The sequence below is a fragment of the Haemorhous mexicanus genome, chromosome 11 (assembly GCF_027477595.1).
Source record: "Haemorhous mexicanus isolate bHaeMex1 chromosome 11, bHaeMex1.pri, whole genome shotgun sequence".
Taxonomy (NCBI): domain Eukaryota; kingdom Metazoa; phylum Chordata; class Aves; order Passeriformes; family Fringillidae; genus Haemorhous; species Haemorhous mexicanus.
The window spans coordinates 19,475,921-19,497,789 of NC_082351.1; the positions used below are offsets into that span (position 1 = coordinate 19,475,921).

Sequence of the window (21,869 nt, forward strand, 5' to 3'; positions counted from 1 at the left end):
CCAATCCATGGCATTTCCAAGTGCAACTGGAAGGAGTCAGGGAATGTGCCCATGTAACATAACCTTGCATTACTTTTAAGAAACTCGTAGGTTGATGAGAGTCTAAAATTGACAATCAGCAGCATACACCAAGCATGCCCAGCAAGGCAGTGTAATCCAATACAGGGATTATAAAGGGTCAGATGATGGGATCTGAACAATAACAACCACTGAGCAATGGGAGCAGTCATAGAGAGACACCCTGTGGGAAAAACACCTAGGGGAAAAAAAAATCACCCACCACACCTCCCAACTCTTACAGATATAAACATATCAGATTAAGTTTGTTGCTTAAGTAGAGTAAGGAGAATTGACTTTGGAAGTATTTGCCCAAGTCGCTCGACAGGGAGCTGGAAAGTCAAACCCTGTGAGAAGCAGCAGGCACAGCAGGCTGGGTCAGGGCAGGAGGGAGCAGAAGGATGGGGATATGAGCCCTCCAGTGCTGCCCCAGCTCAACCAACCACATGTCACTGTGCTGAGACCTCTCATCATCTCCCATGATCTCTCCCATCATCACTGTGCTGATGTCTTGTGATTTCCTCTGCCTCCAGAGAAACAAGAAGAGCTGCATCTCCTGTTTCAGTGGGACCTGGACATTTCTAATTTGCTCCCCCCAAAAAGAGCTTGGTAATTTATTTATTTATTTTTAGTTTCCATTTTTAGAGAAATCTGAGAGCAGCTACAGTACCTGTGCAGTAGGAAACAACCTCTGTCGTCATCCACCTTCTTGATTACAGGGAAAAGAAAACATTAACAAGTGTAGGGAGAAAAGGGGAGCATGGAGAAGACTTTGGTCATGACAGAAATCAAGGACAGAACATTTCAGCCTGGGGAAGGGCACTGACCACCCACAGTGGCCTGTCCAAAGCAATCCTGTAGGGAAATGTATGCCTGGTTTGTATCAAAAAGGGTTAAATAATCAGCCAATTGATTTCTAAATAATTTCAAATGTTTTAAACCATTTCAAAATATCAAAACCCCCATGATTTTGGGGTAGGAGACAATCCCACATAAAAATCTTGACGCTGAGATTTTGCTGGTGGGGGTCTGGAGATGACACAAAGGGCAACTGAGCTGCTCCTGGCAGTCTGGGCTGACTCGGGACAAACCTTTGCTCAATTCAGAGCCAAAACCTGTTCCAAATCTGACCCTCAAAGACTGACTTTCTGTGCTTGCTTGCCACTGAACAGCACTACACCACCCCTGCCATCTCCCAGATCTTTTTTTTTTACTGACCACATTCTGAAGAGGCTGGAGCAGCACTTCCAGCACAGCCAGAGGGGCTGCTCTGCACCATGTTCTATTACACAGGGCAGGTCTGTGGCTACAGGAGGGAGTTTCTGGTCCCAGATACCATTTCTAGCACAAACATGGGCAAAATGCTGAAACACTCAGCACTGGTTTCTGCTAACTTGTTACTTTCCTTTCCCAGCTTGTTTTTTATGTAACCTTGGTGAAGCACTTGTAAATACCTGAATGTTTTCATCCCTGGGTGGTGCTTTTTTACCTCTTCTTCCCAAAGCCCAGTGCTAACAGCTGCCAAAGGGAGTAGAAAACCAGCCTGAGGTGAATAAAACCAGGTCTGTCAGAGACCATGAGTAATTTTGTTATTTTATGAGGAGCAGGCAATTCATGATGTTTGTTACCTGACCACGACTTCAAGGACTGAGCTATGGCTCTACCTGGGGCTTCTCACCCATGGGCAAACCCAAAAGGTGCCCTGAGCTGCCTCAGTGTGGCTTTGCCTGCTTTGGGACAGAGCTGAGGCTGGTTATGGCCACCAAAGGGGACACTGAGCCCTGCACCAGGGACTGCCTGGGGACAGAGACCCTGGGGCAGCACTGGCTCCTGTCTGGTGGGCACAGCTGGCCTGGACACGAGGCAAACACGGTGCTGAACCACACACTATCCATGGGCATAGCACAGGGCATTTACCCAAATGTTTACAGCTATCAACAGAGGGCTTGCTTTTCCAAATCTTTGTGCAAAACAGGCTCAGAGATTCAATACTTACATCAGAAATGCAAGCTCAGACCTTGAGAGAAGACATTAATCTCCCTGAAAACTGTGTAAGAACCTGTCTGTGGCAGCATGTGCAATTCAGCAATTATTTACTGCTAACTCTACCTTTATTCTCACAATTTATCTGTGCTCTGGATTTGCAGGGCAAAAAAACCCCAAAAAAACCCAAACCCAGGAGTGACAAAGGCCTCATGCTAAAAGCAGTAGCTAGAATTAAATGTTAAAATGTACCCTCTCTTTATAGGCCAAATCTATATTTTCACTGCCAATGTTGCCTGGCAGCACTATTAAATCAGAACTGCAATAATGCAATGTCAAGGATTCTTCAAACAGCAACATCATAACCTTTGCAAGGAGCAATCCCCTCCACATTTATAAGAAACACTGAATTCAGCCTAAGCAAATCAGATGAGAAACAGAGTCATCCTAGGAAACAATGTCACCCTTCACACTGAAATAGGGTGTGTCTTTCTTTTACAGCATCCAAACCTACTACAGCCCCACACCTTGTGTCCTCCTGCCACCAAAACCTGCCCACAGGCAGCGATGCTGCAAAGGCCACGTGGCCACCTCCTTCTGCACACAAGGGGCACGTCCTCCCCTAACCTCAGGCTGGCAGCAGGTGCAAGGATTTCTTCTAGAGTTACTCCAGCTGAGCCCTGGCTGGCTGCAAACTCCTCTCCATCTGCAGCTCTTTGATGGCACTCTAATGATGAAATAGAAATTGAGACTCCTTCCTGCTGTGCTGAAGAGGGCAGGAGGTGTCCAGGAAGGCAGAGCACATCCCTCTGCAGTCAAGGACTTGCTGAAGGATTTATGGTGATTCCCTTCATCACAGGGGACAGACAGGGATAACCAAGGTGGATGGATGGCAAGGAGCTGCTTCTTGTCAGGAGTCCTGCTTCTCTGGCACTGAGGCCCTGATCTTTGTGTCATGTGTCCTCCTGGGCTAGAAGCACTGATCACAACTCACACTGCCCCTTCTTCAAGGAGGAAATGTCACCTCAGGCTTCATTTGCTCCAGCAGAACACAGGGTAAAAAAATTTGATGATAAATCCTACCCTGGGAGAGATTTCACTAAGAGAGATATCAGTGCTCAGCAGGTGAGGCCCTACTACAAAACTGTCCTATACCTTAGAAATTGATTAAATATGACAGAAAAGTACAAAGGAGATGGAAGAACAGTGTAGAATGCAGAAACCTTCCTAGGAGTAGTGTGAACATAGCCAGACAGTGCCAGGCAAGCTCAGGGAGCTTCTGCCCAGGCTCAGGAGCAGCTCTCCTGCAATGATCCCAAAGCCCAGAAGATGGAGCAAACCTCCAGTGTTTACAGGATTTCCTACACAGGTTTTGGAACGGGCTGGGTCATGGTGGAGCCTTCTAACCCACCCAGGAGCTACAAACACGGCTGCTGCATTCTTCACACTTCAGCTGGGCAAGTCCAAGATCATAAAGAAGTCAGCAGAAACCTGTAAGAGTGACATACTGAGCCACCTTGGCCAAAAAGCTTTGTAAGTACAGTCAGGTGAATTTTAAAGATTAGTGATCCTAAAAGATTTTCCTGTGTTGGAGAAGGGGCTCCTGGTCTGAGCCTCATCCCTCCTGGTGCCTGCACTGGAGGAATGTCCAACACCAGCGTCCCACAGGGCTCGTGGTAACTCCCATCAGTGCTTGTCCTCCCATATCTCAGTGTTTTTGTTCAAAACAGCAGAGAAGCAGCAGACAGTAATTAAAAATATCAGGCATGGATTATTTTAGCTCAGTGCCCAAATTCCTTTTTAAGGATTTCTGGCAAGGACTGGGTCTTCTTTTTCACTCAAAGCACTCAAAATCACTCCACTACACACAGATTTAAGTGGGGTTTTATTTCCCCTCCACACTCCCATCAGCAGCATCTACCTTCTGAAGAAAGAGATATTTGTAAAATCAAACCCTGTGGGTCTGGTATTTCACCTTGTTCACCTCTTGGAATTGTTCTGATATTACCAAATAAGCATTTCTAGATGTTTCTTCATACTGGAAGGGTCAGGGAGGATTCCAGAGGAGCACAAGAGGCAGGACTGCTCCTCTCTTCAACTCTGCTGTCAGGCACTAGATGTCCTCAGTTATCCCGGTGAGGCAGGCTGTGGTTAAACAGCTACACACAGATGAGATAGGAATCCAAACAAAGCACAGGCAATTTGTATTTCAGCTGTGAACAAATAAGATAATGATTACAAGTATGTCTTTATTACCTCCTCATCTGCAGCTGTTTCTGTGAACAGTTGTGCATCTGCATCAAAACATCACTCCAGAAATGCAGCAAAGCAAACTCAGAATCTGCAAAGGGCAAAGTTAAAGGTCCTGGGGAACAACTGAGAGCAGCAGCAGCTCCCTTGATAGGCAGGAGATGCCACAGAGACATCATGCTCTCCCTTTTCCCTCCCTGTGCCACCCAAGACTGACCCTAAGCAACATCTGAGAAAAGTTGGATATTCTTATTTTCTTCTTCTGGGCTTCCTTCTTCACTTTGTATTTCCACCCTTCATAGAAGTTCCTAAAAACAAAACCCTTGTAGAGCCAGGCATGTGGAGAATGACAAGAGGGGCTTGAGAGCTACAGCTCCACCCTCCCTGTTCCATTTCCAGCTCCTCTGCTCGGCTCTTGCTAACTTGGAGACTACAACCAGGCTCTGAACTCTGGCCCTAGAGGTTTTATACACAATACCCCCAAATATAGCAGACCATCCTCAACCCAAACCCACCTCAAATCCCCATCTTCTCAACAACTTCATCCAAAATCACCCTGGTTCTGTCCCAGCAAGCCAGGAGGCCAGGCTGAGTGCCAGGGTTGTGCCAACACGGATGTGTTGGGCTGAGCTAAATCCTGAAAGCTGTCACAAAAGCCAACACAGAACTCTGTGGGTGCAGCATTAAAACAAAGGATTGCAAACAAAGCTTCAAATGGGGAACAAGCCTTGTTACACATCTCATTTCCTTTTTGCAGGAAAAGCTTTGATAGTGCCAATTCCGTGAGCTCTGGGTGAGGAACTGGACTTGGGACCACTCAGCTTCCTGCTCAAAGCACTGGTCTGGTTTGTAGCAGCAGGGAGCAGTCAGTGCATGAAGAACTTGCCAGCAGACAAACCTCAAATACTGCTTGGAGAAATGCAAAAGTACAGCATCATGGGGGTAATTTTAATGGGCACACCTGCAGGTTTTTTTAAACACCTATTTTCACCAGCAACCTGGAAAAAAGAATGAAATTCAGTGGTGGTTGTGAAGTTTATGGACACCTCAAAAAGCAGGGAATGACAACTCTGAAGAGAGTAAAACTGAATAACCTCAACTACTGGGTGACAAGGGTGCAGAAGCAGTTGCAGATCTGAAACCCAAGTCACCCTTACAGACAGGTGGGTGTCTCTGAGGCACCAACTCCTAAGAGGACCCAGCACTTGAGCAACACAAACCCTAAAAGCCACATTCCCAATGAGAAAGGCTGTGGCAATTCCTAAGTGCAAGGACAGATGAGCGAGAAGCATTCTCAACAACACAAGGACACCTCTGTGTCTGTATCACTGGAGGGATGCTGAGAGAGGCCAGCCTGGCTCCCTCAGCACAGCTGATGGAGAAGCAGGAATTCTGACCTGATATTCTGATGTTTTGGGATCTCTGGCCTGCCTGAGGCCAACCTTCCTTCAGAGGAGACCACTGACCCTCTGCACCCCAGCCAACACCACAGGCCAAAAGAAATCAGAGCACGGTGATTTACTTCAAAGCCCTGAAATAACAGACACTGCACTTTCCCAAGCACTCAAGGAGAAACAGGAGGGAATGCTGAAGTGGTTTTGGTAGCACACTTTTTAGTTTATTGACCTATACAAAATAATAGGTCTAAAAAATTCAGGAGTAGTAAAAGAATAAGCAAAAAGAGCTTTCGCATTTCTAGAAGGCTATACAAATATGCAAAACCAAGGAAATAAGTTATTTTTTATTTTGTTTTTGTTCGTTTAATTCCAAATTGCGACTCTAATAATACAAACAACTAAGTACCAGCTTAACAAGTGAGTCCTTCTGTATATATTACATGCTCTGGAATACTGGTAAAAAATGTCAAAAAAGTGTATCAGAAACCTTTCTATTCACAATATGAACAAGGAGTAACTAATCTTCTGTATAAAAGAACAAAAGAGCACCATTTCTGGAATCCTGAAGCACAGCACAGCTGAGAAACAGAGAGATTTTACCATATGCAGACGAGTCATCAGGAATCAGGCACGATAACCCCGTGCCAGTTTGTTCCTACAGATGGATGACCTGAGGTAGGTTTATCCCTCTTAAATCAAGACTGCAGTCACGTGGTTTTTTTCCCTACACAAATGGTTCTGTGAAAACGCTGTTCTGTCACTCAGTGACTCTGCAACGCACCTGGCAGTTTCAGGTGACCCGCGGTACAATCCTAATGCCCCTCATTTTAAGGCACCCACTTGGCTGTTTGTGTTTGCATCCACCTTAAAATACTGGCCACTGCTCCCAAATTGTTCCCTGGGGCTCCCCACTGTGGATCCTTGACCCACTGGGGCACAGCAACGTGTCACTGTCACCGCTGAACAGGGGTCACCGTGCAGCCACGGGGAAAATTTGCCTACTCCTCCACACAGTGAGGTTGTTCCATGGAAAGGTCATTAAATGGGCCGTTATTAATTATGTTTTATCATGGAAAAGAGAATTCAAAGTTCACTGATTCTGTTTCCAAATCCAAAACTAGCTATTAGTTTTACATGATGTATGTGTCAGCAATTTTTTTTTCTTTCCAGAACTTGCTTGTGGTGCTAACAAACACTCTTAACAACACCCCAAAAACTGGACAGACTCATTCAAACCTCCATAATAAAAAAACTCCAGCCTTTCTTCAAGTAATGTTCCAACACTGATTCAGTCACCCCTTGCCTCACTCACACACACAGATCTATCCTTCATAAGCCTATGAAACCTCTTCCAGGTCCTCATAAGCCATGGCAGAATAAATTTTCATTTTTTTCTTCTTCTTTCAGACATCAGACTTGTGCTCTTATAATTCCTGGTTTTTCCATAAGAGTCTCCTTTTCACATTTTTTTTTTTTCCTCTGAGGTTTGCCTTCAACACCTTCCAATCTTCCCAAAAAGTGCTTGCTATATATAAATATTTCAACCAAGTGCTGCATCTGGTCATAGATGAACTGTGGCTTGCCCTGGGCTGTATGGATTCACAAAGAAACGCCATTGGTGGTAGGACTTGGTCAGTTTGCTACAGTCCCTCTTCATGCTGAACTCCACCTTTCCCAGCAGAACAAACAGCCTTCTTCCTCTTTTTGTTCCTTTTGCAAGTTCCACCCGAGGTGGGCCCCGGAGTTCTGTGCAAGGCACGCAGGGGTAGGAGTGAGTGAGGGGCTGCACGGGGGCTACACCAGCGTCCCAGGCTTGGAGTCCTCGTGCCAGAACAGCCTCTGCTCACTGCTGGGCAGCTCTGCCTCCAAGCCATCCTCCTCGTCCCCTCCCAGCTGGCTCGGCTCCACGTAGGTCCTGCAACACAGACACGGCACCAGGATCAGCTGAGGGTCCTCCCCAGGCCCTTGAATCCATGCACCTCCCTTGGGCTCAAAGTTATGCTGGTTATTTTGAGTTAGCCTCCAAGCACAAACCCATTTTTTGGGCTGTAATCAGTAAAGTTGTGTGCAAGAGCAATCTCAGCTGCTCAAAACTGTCATAGTATCACAGACTGGTTTGGCTGGGAGGGACTTGAAAGCTCACCTTGTTCCAACATCCCTCCCTGGGCAGGGACACCTTCCACTACACCAGGTTGCTCCAAGCCCCATCCAACCTGGCCTTGAGCTCTCTCAAGACTGTTGGGTGTACTGATTGCTTGTTTGCCATGATCATATTAAAGTAGAAAATAAAGCAGATGAACAATCAGACAAGTGATTCAGAGTGTGGAAAATTAATAGCTAATGAACCTCATTTAGATAAATCTGCTAATACAAGCAGAATTTTCAAAACTCAATTATGAGAAATTTAAAAATTAGTAGAAACAGTATTTTTAAACACTGTTGCCATAGATATTTTAAATCACTTCAGTAAAACAGCCCATAGCACTAAGAAAAAAAAAAAAAGATCTAGCAGCAGCTTTTATGTATTCCCTTACACTTTCATTTATTTTAAAACAAACAGAATTAAAAATTCAGTATTTTCACACAAGTCGGTCTGGCAGCAAGCATAAACTGCAACCCACAAAGCAGGAGGCACACGTGGGGTACTTATTACACTGAGCATAAGTGTGTTTAAATGTGATGGCATTTGTGGGGGCAGAGTCATTCCCCAGGGCAGGAGCTTTCTGTCCTCACAGCCAAGTGCTCTGCAGTGGGGGGGACACATCCAAAATGCCCTGCAGAAGCAGCGAGAGCAGCAGGATTTCCTGCAAGGACCAAGCAGAGCCTGGGCTCTCTGCAGCCCTGGGGAGAGCCCCCACAAGCAGGGGGTGTCTGCCAACAGCATCACATCCCCCATGGCTCCCAGGTTCAGCTCTGCCAAGGGAGATGCACTTGGCAGAGGTGGCACCACCTCAGACATGAGGATGGAGAGGTGTTTCCTCTCCTTGTTTTTCCAAAAGTTTATCAGCACAAGCACTACAGCTTCAGGAACCCAACAGGACTGTGTCCTGGGAAATTGCTGATGGGTTCAGGAGAGCTCTCCCCACCAGAGGGACTGGGCTCACTGTGAGCTCTGCCTGCAACACTGCCCAGAGCATCACAGCTACCAGGGAGTGCAGGATGTTTGATTGTCCTGCATCAGCCACAGCAAAAAGTTGTGCAACCAGGGAGTTGATCCTTCACTGTGACTGCTCCCATTTCCTTCACTGCTGGGGTACAGTTAGTGGTGGTACAGCTCATCTGCTCCACAGAGAAAACTGCCCTCACCACACCGATTTTATAAATACTCTTCACCCTGGCTCTTTGAAATCAAGCTGATTTGCTCAGAATGTTTAAGAGCCTGTGGCATGCAAGAGGAAGGGCAGAAAACCTTCATATATTCTACTCACCTGCTCTGCAAAGGAAGGTTGCCATAAACATTCCCATAACAGCTGGCATAGGAGGAATGAGACAACGTATCGTAGTCTGGAAGTCCCAGTGCAAGCGGGGTTCTCCAGTTCCCAGCAGTGTTTGTAGAAGATGCTGGATTTAAAAAAAGGATTAAGAAAAAAGATTACACCTTTCTTCAGCTAAATCAGCTGAGACAAACAAGATAATTCTCATCTCTACGGGGTTTTGCAGGACAAAGGCAGACAATGCAAACACAAAATATGATTTACAAGCCCTGTAAAGGTGGTATTCTGGAGCTCTTAAAGCACTTTCTGACACATTCAGTGATGCTCACTGGGCTGTATTATGGAAGCCATCAGAGCCACTGCATTTACATGGCATGAAGCTTTGTACACTGCTTCTAGTTGCTAAATATACCTGTCAAACTCAAATGCTCTTTGTCCTTCTCTGGGTTACTATGCTTACACAAAGAGCAAAAGGCTGATTTACCCTTAGGAGAAGATAACAAGCAAGACTTTCCTTCCAAGAACAGACCAAGATCCTACTTGGCTCCTCATCCACATTTCAGGACAGAGCTCTGGCCTGACTGAGCTCTGCTGACTTCACTGAGTCAGTGACAGGGGACAGAGCTGACAGCACAGCGGGGACTTACAAAAACACTGGGCACGGATGAAATCAGACATTACCCGAAGAGAAAGATGACACCCGACTGCTGGGCGAGCACGGCGTCTGCAGAGCAGCAAAGCCCAAACTCCTCTGAGATCCTCTGTCAGACTCAAAGCCTGCCTGCAGGCTGTGACCCTGCTCCTTCTGGCTGGAGGCTCGCTGGTACCAGCCCCGGAGATGCTCTGCTACTAAGGCCTTGTGAATGTTTTTGGTTATGTGCTCCGTTTTAGCTACTTGCTTCCTGGGGAGCCTGAGGGTTGCGTAGGGGTTGTGTGGGACTCTGTCCACCTCGTCCTCGTGGCAGGAGCGGAATTCCCGGTACCGCTCGTACCCGTAGTGCGCCGATGAGCGGTACGAGGGGTTCACGCTGTACTGCCCCTCCGTGTCACTCTCGTAAACATACCCCCCGTTGTAATAAACATCGGGCTCAGTGTACGGGGAGTACCCAGGAATGTAGTAATTAGAGGAAGGCTGCTCCTGATTTTTGTGGAAGACACCAGTGCGGACGTCCTTATGGGCCAGGTTTGGCATGCTTCCTGAACTCGCAGCGGAAATGTGGTGTTTCTTGGAGCGCCTTCGGCCCCTGGTCCTGTTGTCCAGAGTCTGAGTGGTGTAATAGGGATTGGGAGTGGGTGTCACGCAGTAATACTCTGCACTTGACTGGCTGGTGTAGGACGATCCATCGTCCAGGATCTCTGTGCTGCTGCTCCGCTGGGACTTGCAGAGGGAGAAGGCTGGCTTGTCAGCGGGAGCCTCGGACAGCAGGTGGGTCTGGGATTCCAGGCTTCCGCTGCGCTGCCGGCAGTGGTGTGGGGAAACATCTGGCCTAGAACAACGTAGATGTTGGCTGGTTAAAGGCAAGTCTCACACAAATAAACACACAGAGCATGCAAGGACAGGTCAGCTGCCTCCCCAGCCCAAGCACAACACAAATCCTGCCTTATGTTTCCACACAGAGTATTTGCAACGCACAGAACTCAGTTTTGGCTGAATTTTGTATTGGCTGCAACAGCAGGAGATCTGCCTTATAATAATCTGTCAGGCTGAGCAAGGTTAATCTGTGACAGGGACACACTGAGCTAAGGTCACAAACACACATTTGGTAATGATTTACGGGAGGACTCCCTCAATCACCTGCAAACCTACTGCTATTGATGTGCTCCATGGAGCTGTTCTAGCTCGAAGTGTCCAAATGCCATAGATACACACAGCCAACACTAACGATGGAAGCTGTCTGAATCCCAGTAACTCTGTTTGTAAACAGAGAACTCTCCATCAGTAAACATCAGAACTCTCCATCTCCATTCCCTTCTAAAAGGAAAAGCTTACAAAAGTAACAAGCTTGGAGCAGAACATGGGAAGATGGGTTTCCTTTGGATCTGTCTCTCAAGGCTGCATTACCCCACCAAACAAACCTTGAGCTAACATTCCTAGATTCTTAGCATCTTTCCTTCTCCACCATGGATTGGCTTCCCAAAGTAATCTCTCTAACCAACATTCTGAAAGCAGTGGGAATCCTTACACTGGGTACAGCTGCTAGCACTAGATCTGACATGATCACACAATCACCTGCAAGCCTACTGCTCTTGATGTGCTCCAGGGAGCTGTTCCAGTCCATAAAGTGCTCAAATCCCATAGATTTGGGCTGGAGACACAGCTGACACTAATGATGGGAGCTGTCTGAATCCCAGTAACTCTGCTTGTAAACAGAGAACTCTCCAGCAGGCCTCACATGAATTCTGTCTGCTTTGACAATGCACCTGCTGAAATACTGATACCAACTGCGGGAAAACCACACAGTCAACAAAAACCCTCTGCCCTCTTAACACCATTTGCTTTCACTCTTGTGCTTCCCCAGCCAGGTGTGGCCCCCAAAGCCCAGGTCCCTTACTGCAGGTGGCTGCTGCTGTAGGCGTTGCGGGTGAGCACGGGGGTGGTGGGCATGCTCCTGCCGCCCTGCGGCGGCGCCGGCCGCTCCAGCGTGCGGAACGGGCTGCTGTGCGTCGAGAGCACGTCCCTGCAGCAAAGGAGACAAAGCCACTGAGGTTAAACGTCCCCCCACAAGTCACAGCACACCCACTACGGCCACCTGAAGTCTTGGAGATGCAAAAGGAAGGGTGGACAAATGTAAGGGGATGTGTGAAAAAGAGAGTTGTTAAATAGGAAGGAAAATGCAATCCCTTCCTGTGGGTAAAGGGAGGTCTTCACAGGATGAGCAGCAGGACAAGCTGCTGCCAAAGGATAGAACTGTAGAGGAGAGACAGAGCAGGTAACAGAGAAGCAAATGAATTAGGCTTTCAAATGAAGCACATGGGTACATATGGCTATAATCTGACTTCTGAACTTCATGCAGAGGAGTGTTCCGCTAGTCTTGAGGGACAGATGAGAAAAAAAGCAAGATAAGGCATTGCTTAAAACTCTAAAACATTCTTAAGTGTGTCTTTAACAGCCTGCTCACACAAGACAGTCCAAGAAATCTCAGGGTCAGTGGGAATCCCTACACTGGGTACAGCTGCTAGCACCAGATCTGACATGATCACACAATCACCTGGTAACCTACTGCTCTTGATGTGCTCCAGGGAGCTGTTCCAGCTCATAAAGTGCTCAAATCCCATAGATTTGGGCTGGAGACACAGCTGACACTAATGATGGGAGCTGTCTGAATCCCAGTAACTCTGCTTGTAAACAGAGAACTCTCCACCAGGCCTCACATGAATCCTGTCTTCTTTGATAATGTACCTGCTGAAATACTGATACCATCAGGAGGGATGGGTAGGGTTTGGTGCTGCCTGAATCCACTAAGCACAGTCATCAGGAAAATGACAAGTTGTTAAATGAACACTGAAAAAACCCCCAGAAACTGACACAAAGAATGACAGCACAAACAACTTCTTAAATGCAGCCCTTGCTATTATACTTCTCACCCATCTCAAACATCTTCACAAAAAATTATACTACTCTTTGGTTTGAGATACTGGGTCAACTGCTTATACACAATTTTGCTCCTAGCCAGGAAATTCAGCTCCCATCCCCACACCCTCTGAGCTCTGCTGGAATGCTCAGCAGGGACAGGATGCAGCTCATGCCAGCAGGTGCAGAGTGCAGCAGCAGTGAGATCTGCCTACCTGGAGTGTCTGCTTTCCAAGAGCTGCTCGTTTATGGATGACTTCCTGAGATGAATTCTCTCCACGCCAAGGGATTTTGGTGGGGGAAGTCTTGGAGAAAGCTGTGCAGAGCTGGGTCTCTGTGCTGCTGCAGGAAGTGATTCAGTGACTGTTGGAAAGGAATATGCACTTTGTTAGAGCAAATTCTGTGATATTTTTGCCCTGTGTGAAAATCTGTGGCCCCTAAGGAGAAGCACTTTGCAGTACAGAGACAATGACAGGAGCTAAGGATCTAGAAAAGATTTCCTGCCTGCACTGAGCTCTCACCACACAGACAGGACATTGAGGAGGCTCCTGCAGATCCCAGCAGCACTGACTCCTATGGAGACTACACCCAACTTGGGGCTGTGCCAGATCACAGAATGCAACTTCCTGGGAAAACATCTGTTTGCAGAGCAATCCTTTCCAGAGCCAAGCAGACAAGCTCAGCCTCTGCAAAGGCCAGTTCCTCTCCCTCACCTTCCAGCTCTTGAAAATGACATTTTAAGAATTAGTTTTGAAACACAACCTAAAAGAGACTGACTTCAAAAGCAACTGAATGAGCAAAGACAACTGACAGACATTTGGCTGAAGGCAATTGGGAAGATGCTGGTTTGATCCTTGTTCTCACTTTGCTTAGGGCACAACCAGGTCCCGACAGAGCCAACAGGAAACTCCAACTAATACATATAAATGCAGGACAAGCATCACAGAAAACCCCTTCACAAGCCTGGCTCCACTTCTACTTGTACAAGCAGGAATCAGGTGCAAATCCATTTTATAGCACCACCTGGTTTGTACAAGTCTAAAACGGGGACAAACTGAGATGAGAATCAGGCCTGAACCGAAAAGTGAGTAATAATTTAGATAATGTTTGTCCCCAAATGATGATTATCCAGTTTAAGGGAGAGGCAGGCCAAGTCCTTTCCACCTTGTGGAACAGGGTGTGAGTGTGTCTGTGGGTGTGTGTGTGAAATGAGTAAGCTGAGCAAACACCAACCCATGCGAGATGCAAGCTCACTAGGGAACAGATAAACGTAAATAGAGCGTTAGTATCTGTGACTATTCCACCTTTCTCTAAGTTTTATGGCAGCTGTAAGGGCAGAAGGGCTGGGCTCATTCTCCCTATTTGTAAGTCCTTCAGTTCCAGGCCAGGCCCTAGGGACAATGAATCTGACACTCAGTGTCCTCAGCTTGCAGGTTGGTCATGTTAAAACCAACTTCCTTCTCTAAAGGTGACTCAGGTCAGCTCACAGAGCAGAAACTTTCAAAAACTAACCCATTAAGAGGAAGGACATTTCTGAGTAGCTTTTTTTTTCCTCTGCTATAAAGCAATTTATCATCAAAAGCCACCAAATCTATAGAATCATATAATGACTTGTACTGGAAGGGACCTTAAAGCTCATCTCATTCCAACTCCCTGCCATGGGCAGGGACACCTTCCTCTAAGAGATTTTGCTCAAAGCCCTGTCCAGCCTGGCCTTGAACACTTCCAGGGATGTGGGACATGCTAAAGGACATTAAGTCAAAGAAATATCTCTGAATGGACAAACTTATTGGGGAATAAAAGGATAAGCATCATACCATCATCATAGGTGGTTGTGTCTGACAGGGAGCTGCTCTCGGATGGAATTATATCATCTGTGAATAAAAACAATCACTTTAAGCATAAAGAGCCAACATCGACTTACAAACAACTTAATACAGTTTATTTTCTAGAGTTTCAGAGCCAGCTGATACTTGTAGCACTGCAATCCTTATTCTTTAGCCCCCACAGCCTGAAGGCAGTCCTGGTGCATCCTCACTCTGTGTTCACTGCAGTTCAGCAAGCGACCCAGGTAACTATCAAAGGAGATTTTTTTTCCTTTTTTTAATCTGCAGCAGGAATCAGGCCAAGATTTACAAAGGTGTTTTCCACCCCACTTCCAACAGATCTCACAGGGTGTTTTGGTGCTTCAGGAGGAGTCAGGAGCCTACACAGACATGTAGATTTTGGCTGCTAGCAGCTAATCTCCTCTAGGTACACCTGAAACCCCACCAGGTAGGTACAAAAAGCCTTTTAGAATTTGGCACTCACTTTTGAATGTTTCATCAGCACACAGATCCTGTTTCAATTAATTTAAGATCAATCCAGAATCATTCCACTGATTTCTATCAAGGTATTGCAAATTCCAGCAACACAGAAAACAGGAACTGTTGCACGGGCATACCGATTTTTTGTTTCTTTTACATTTTGTTGTTCACTCACAGCAGTTCACTGAACCTGTCTCACCTTGATGCTACACAATGAGAAACAGCCTTTCCTCACTCAGGTTTGGAGCAGACCACCAGCAGCAGAGAAATGAGGCTGAACTAGAGATAATTAACCCATGGACAGCTAAATTCCTAGGCTGTTTCTGACACTGGTGGGATAAAAAACCTCCATGAATCTTCAAGCACAAGAGAGAGGAAGCAAGAAAAAATGAGAGTGGCAGCCACTCTGTGTATGACACCTGCTGGTGCCCCCAGCCACCACGAGCACGTGCAATGTACACTGCTCCTGCTGTCACAGTTTGCTGCCAGGAAAGCTCTGGTTACAAGAATGCAGCAAACAGAGCAGCTGTTCAAAACCAGCAAAAATCAGGACTGGCCCCTGCCCTGGGGGGACCTGTCAGACCACCGAGGATGGGCTGCAGCTCTGCTTGCAACCTGACACTGGGAAAAAGCTCCAGGGGAGCAGATTAATGGGGATTTGACCACAGGGTGGTAAGACATGGAACTGGGCCCAGTGTGGGGAGAAACAAAGCCTGCTGAGGAAAAGAAAAAAGCCAGCCTAAAGCTACAGTGCTGGATTCAGGGGGGTGTGCAATGCTGACATATTCAGATATGGTGACATATCTGAATTTAAATCCCAGGTCTGTGCAATTCCCTGCAAAGGAGGAAGAAACTCTGGGCTAGAGAGAGAGGAAAGGGAAGAGAAAGTGGAACACGGGAACCAGTCCAGTATGTCCTTCACCTCCTCTCCCTGGGGCTGGGATGGAAACAGCTATGGTTTGGTTCAATAAATCAGTGGGACTACTTAACATATTACTTCCAACAAGTAATTCCCTGAATTCACAGACTCAAGTGACTCATCACTGCTCAGCTTCCTGAAACCCAAACCTGGAGCTCGAGAGCACCGCTGGTGATGGTGACAAGGTTACACAAAAAATCAATTACTGAGGCAGGGCACAGCTCTGCTTCAGGTAAACAAATACACACTGCAGGGTGAGAGCCTGGCACTGGAAGGGAATGCAGCTGCTTACTGCTGGCTTGGACAACAGAGAAATAAACTGCCAACAACAACAATGGCAGGATGGATGGATGGCAGGATGGATGGATGGAGCTCTCAGCTCACCAGCCTGCCTGGTCATTACCACACACCAGGTGCCCCAGGTAATACAGGACCTTCCACAATCAGTATATCCAGACTGGTGAGCAAGGGACTGGAAAAACAGATGTTTCCCTCCCCTCTGTCAATCAGGAACAAGCTGGGCCACATTAAATGCTGATCATCAGCCTTTCAGAATAATCATTTGTGATGATGGATAGCCCAGTGATGCCACGGTGTGTCAGGGGTAAGGACCCAAAACTCCTTCAACTGGCTTGGATACTAAGAGGTTTTCACACATTATCAACAAAGTAGCAAGAATCTCACTTCCCTCAGGAGAAAGACACTAAGAGTGGAGGGGCCAAGAGTATCTGCTTTTACTGTGCTCATCAGTGGCAAATGGATTTAGTCAAAAAATCTGTTTGCTACTAATTGCATTCATAAACTCCTGAAGTTCACCTATGACTTCTGGGACATCAGGAATTTTGAATCAAGAAGCAATGTCCTCCATCCTGCAGAACACCCTGCCTGCTCTGTTTCTGCTGGAACTGAGAGGGATGCATGTGGGAAGGATGCATGCACCGAGGGAGATGTTGCATGTGGCAGCTCAGATGTACAACTGCACTCATCACACCAGGAATTCAGGCATCAGAAAAGCTTCACCCAAGGTGCTGCTGCCAGCCTTTCTGTGCACAGCACCTTCAGCCCATACCTGGTGCTGGAACATGCCTGTGCTTGCTCCTAAAACTGTGACCTGCTCTGCCCCCAGCCTACACCAGTGCACTGAGTCTATCAGATGTAGCAGTTACATCTTCTTTTTCTTATTTAACTGCCTTGGAGAAGATAAAAACCATATAGAAAAGATGTAAACAAAGTTTTTAAGTAAGCCAAATTGCTCTTTTCCCCTCCTGTTAGCATCAGAATATGGGGAATTCTCTCACCTGGTAGAGCCAGAGTTGATTTCTGGGTTGGTTTTTTGCCACACTTGATTCTATATTCATTTATGGAGTTTTCTATCTCTTGTAGCTTTTTTACAGCATCAGCATACTCTTGCTTTCTTTTCTTCTTCACATTTTTGCAGAGGTCTGGCTCACTGGCAAGTTTCTTTGCAGCTTCCACCAGCTTTTGGTGTATGATAAAATTGCTCTCCAAGTCCTGCAAAGTAGGATCCTGCAAAATCATGAGAGGAGTTATTTCCCTGTACTCCAGAGAGAAATTATCAATGAAAGTCATTAATAAAAATGGTGGTGATTAAGTGAAATTTTGAGCACAAAATACAGAAATACCAAAGTTCATAGACAAGACAATCTCAGCATATGAAAGTCTTAGATCTTGTTTCTGACTAGGGTACAATTTTGAGATCTCTTGGGCAAGGTCCAATGTTCTGAAGCCCAGAACTTGAACACATACTTTTAAATTCAAGTTTGGGCTGCTAAACCTCCTGCTATGAGTACAACCCTGAAAACATCATTCAAAATCTCTCCCTACTTCAGAGAATATAAAAATGGAAATTGGTATCACCATACCTACGTAAGAGGGAGTTTCAGGCTTTAATTAATTGTTTGTAAACTAGTTTGAGAAGCTCAGATGAAAGGCACTGCAGAAGTGCTAAGCAGCACGTTATTAAATCTGGTCAGCAGGATTTTGGTTTAATAGCATTAAAGCAGTCCACAAAATCACTTTGCTGCAGACAAGGAGCACACCAGCCCTGTGAGACAGGGCAGTGAGTTTCTGGTAAAAGGCAGATGCCAAGTGCCGAACACCTGCTTATTTGGATGATACAGCTTGTTAACAAATATCACAAGGAATGAGGGGGAATGGAGTGTGTCCAGAAACTGCAAACATCTGAATTACTCTATCACTCGAGTCAGTCCCTTCCAGCAAAGTTCATTTTAGCTTCTTGAGCAATGCAGGGAGGTTTTACTCAGGTGGAACCTTCATTAAGTCACAGGTAAAACTCCTCCTCCTGTCACCTGTCACAAAACTATGCTCACAGACAGATGATTTTGCAAGGGGGACAGAGCACACCCCTGCCACATTCTGGGTTCACACACCATCCCAATATGACACAAGTCAATGCTCCAGAAAAGCCATGGGCTGCCAAATGGCATGATGCACCTGATCTTCTCTAACTAGCAGCAAAATATCCATTAAAATTCATGCAGGGGTTCAGGCTGGGTGAACTTAAGGCCTTTAGAAACAGCCAGTTTCCTGGTCAGTTCAAAGCGTGGCTGAAAGAAGGGCAGAATCCACCAAAATTTCCCACTCCACACAAGCAACTGCCCCAGCTGCCTCCTCTTAAAACCCCCAGGGAAGAGCTGGATTATCCACAAGAGGCTTTGGCCACTGGTCTGGCCAGCCCAGCCCTCTGTGCAAACAAGCTGCCGTGCTCACCTCCTCACTGGGGAGCAGGTTGTCATCCAGCTTGAACGCCGTGCCAACACGCCTCCTCACCTGGGGAGGCTCCTCTCCAGCACCCAGGGGATACTCCTTGGGCATCTTGCCTGTCAGCTCCTGGGAACAACAGAGAGGGCTCCAGGTAAGGTCCAGAGGGACAAAAAGGATCCCACCTGCCCGAGCCCAGTGTCAGGTGCAGCTCTCACCGCCTCTCGCAGGCAGATTTTCTTCAGCTCCTCAACTTTCTGAAGCAGTTTTTCCTGAAGGAGTTTCTCTTTCTTCTTTAGTTCCATAATTTTCTCCTTCTTCTGTTCTTCACTCACCTCTGAATCCTGAGAGCCTGGAAAACACAGTATGTATCAGAGGATTTCCAGGTTAAAGCCATTTTAAATTGTCTTCTAGTCTCATTTCCCTTTTAACAAACATGAGCCCCATTAAACCTGGCTACTTCACATTTATGTGCAGTATTACCTGATGAGATCAAACTGCCATTGCTGGCCATAATAAGCTGGTTCTTGGCCTCCAAAGTCACCAGCTTTGACACTTTTGGAGTTCCCATCTCTGTCAGATCCATGGCGATATCATCCAAACTTCTGGCTGATGGAATTTTTGCCTGAAGGAGTTAAAAAAAAAAAACCCAACAGCCTCATTGAGTTACCTCTAATTAACTTCAGAACACATCACAGAAGATGACATTTCACACATCATCTCCCACAAAATTAAGGGCTAAAGCAACAGCATCACACAGGTGCTTGTGGAATACAAGGGCTGTTTGGCATTCTCTTCCCCTCTCCCCCAAAACCTGAACCATCTCCCATCTCAAAATCTCTGAAAACAAACACAGGAATGGAGACAAAAGAAAAGGCAGCTTAGACACCCTGATATGGGAATTCCCTCTTCCATGATGACACTTCCATAGGCTTTAACTGCAGGCAGGCTAAAATGGATCAAATACCAATACCACCACTAAGAGACTGCTCAAAAAGCTGATAAAAACAATTTGCAGTTTCTCCCTGGAAAGTAGTTCACCCATGGAGAAAAACATGCTGAAAGGTGTTGAAATCCATGCTTGCAGTGAAACGCCTCATAACTTACTTTGCTTTGCTTCCTGTCCAAGTAGAACTGGTGCTGACTGATTGCCATCACCCAGATGGACTTGATCAGGGAAGTGTTTGCATACCAGGTCTGCACCACCAGCCCACTCTGACCAAAGGTCCTTCTCGACACTGAAATTCTGAGGAGGTGAAAAGAAATGCAATTTCAAGACAGGTCTTTGAGGTTTAAAGTCCACAATGCCTCTCTCCTAACCAGGTGAGGCTCAGCCTTTATTTTAGGGATGCAAAAACTCAGTTTTCCTTCATCCCATCACCCAGTGCTGCTGCAGATTTGGCCATGACAGTCTTTCCACTGCTCCAAGAACTCCTTGAATGGACACAGGAATCTGAGAGGACACCCAGAGCTGTGACAGCCCCAGTCTGCCCCACCAAACGCTGGATCAGGATCAGTCCCAAAGCCCAGAGTAAACTCAAGGGTTAGCTCTGAGGCACCTCCCCCCCACCCACCAACAGGTGATGATGAGTTCCCTCTGTGGGCAAAGATCAACCCCGATGGCAGAACCTCCTCAGCCTCACCTGCGGGGATCGTGTACCTCCACAGCAAACTTCTTCTCACGGAAATACAGATTTTCCAGCTGTTTCCATTGAAAGAGCTGGGAGAATTGGGAGAGAGAAGCAGAACATGGTCACTAAATCCCCAAACCTCTCACCCCAAGGTGATATAATTTCAGTGAATTACAATTCCTGTGTATCCTCAGCTATGGCATGGACTGAGCAGTAACTACATTCATAACACCAATTAAAAGAAGCACATAAGTATAGGATGCCCCCTCCAGTAATTTCACACTCTTATAGACAATGTGTTGCAAATTGAGGATTTTGCCAGTGACAACATCTGCCTCCATCAATAGCACATTTAATTTCACTGCCAGAAGTTCCCAGAGCTCTTGGCAGGGCAGCTAAAGTAATTTTCTCTCTGATTAAATGCAAAAATCTCTTTACAAGTAATTGTACAGACAACTATAGTCCTACTTCCCTGAGTCAGAACATCCCCAGGAAATGGCAGCAGCTTGGAAAAACCAAGACCTTTCTCTTGTGAAGACACTGTGTGAGACATCCAGTGAGACACTTGGGAGCAGAGGTACAGCATGTACAGAACAACAGCAGCTACAGGAGGAAGCCACCCCCAGCACATCCTCCTGCTAGAAACCCACATATTTCCTGCAAAGTGCCAGCTGGGAGAAGAGATCAAAGTCAGTTGGGGCTTGGCAGCTGCACTCGTGGGATCAGAATTTCATCTGAATTCGCTCTCCTTTCGCAGCAGCACCAGCCCTGTTCATCCCCCTGGAGATGAGCCATCAGGGGCTGCCTCTTCCCAGTCCAGCCTCGCCAGGTTTCAGCAGCACCACCTCCTGCCCCCTCCTCCAGCAGTGCCTGGATGCACATGGGGACCCCCATAGTGTCCCCAGGGATGTCCCCCTGACCATGAAGGGCTGCAGAGGCGGAGCAGCACGGTGGAGTTTACATCAGCTGCTTTCCAGAGCTGCAGCCCACATGGAAGTACTGGGCAGGCAGGGACAGGGCTCAGTGAGAGATCAGCCCTGGACCCCAGGGATCCAGCCACAGCACCCAGGCCCTCACAGCAACTCCCTCCTTCCCCCACTGGAGCTTTTCCAAAGCCTCCAAGGGTGCAGCCACCACACCAGAAACCCCCAGGACACACAACATTCCTGCTGGCCTTTGCCAAAACCTGACATGCCATGCTACCTCCCAGTACAGAAACACTTCAGGTTTTGTAAAAAATGACGTATCAGGCTGTGATGCATCTGAAGCATTTGTAACACAATGAAACATAGCCCAGCACATTTGTGTTTCGGGGAAAAGTGGCTCTTTCAGCAGCCTCTGCCTCTGTTTAATTAAAACTTTCAGAGGACTACAACTGCCTATTAGAACCTACCATAGAAAAAGTGAAGCCAAGTGGAAATGCAATTTACTAGAATTAATAAATAATTTTCTCCCCGATTGTGGAAGTTTCCCTCTGCTGCTTAAATAAGTTTCTGTTTGTCTCACAGCCCTCCTGCCCAGGCACACCGCTGTCAGAAACACCTCCTTACAACTCCGCACTGAACTTTGAAAATAAATA

The 21,869-nt window shown here is 46.8% G+C and overlaps 1 protein-coding gene across 5 annotated transcripts in view; it reads right to left on the reverse strand.

Moving 5' to 3' along the window:
* Positions 1–5,883: 5,883 nt before the first annotated feature.
* The window catches only part of FRMD4B (FERM domain containing 4B), a 91,389-nt gene continuing 75,403 nt past the window's right edge, over positions 5,884–21,869 (reverse strand). For 4 of the 5 annotated variants that reach the window (XM_059856797.1, XM_059856795.1, XM_059856794.1 and 1 more), the window contains 12 exons: positions 20,303–20,379; positions 19,767–19,905; positions 19,143–19,284; positions 18,878–19,011; positions 18,669–18,788; positions 17,216–17,444; positions 14,510–14,566; positions 12,908–13,055; positions 11,674–11,799; positions 9,803–10,608; positions 9,116–9,248; positions 5,884–7,602 (listed from right to left, as the gene is read on the reverse strand). In XM_059856797.1, coding sequence (XP_059712780.1) covers positions 7,482–7,602; positions 9,116–9,248; positions 9,803–10,608; positions 11,674–11,799; positions 12,908–13,055; positions 14,510–14,566; positions 17,216–17,444; positions 18,669–18,788; positions 18,878–19,011; positions 19,143–19,284; positions 19,767–19,905; positions 20,303–20,379 — 2,232 coding nt within the window. In that variant the 3' untranslated portion in view covers positions 5,884–7,481. The remainder of the gene's footprint in view (positions 7,603–9,115; positions 9,249–9,802; positions 10,609–11,673; positions 11,800–12,907; positions 13,056–14,509; positions 14,567–17,215; positions 17,445–18,668; positions 18,789–18,877; positions 19,012–19,142; positions 19,285–19,766; positions 19,906–20,302; positions 20,380–21,869) is intronic. The other variant, XM_059856796.1, reaches the window with a different exon arrangement.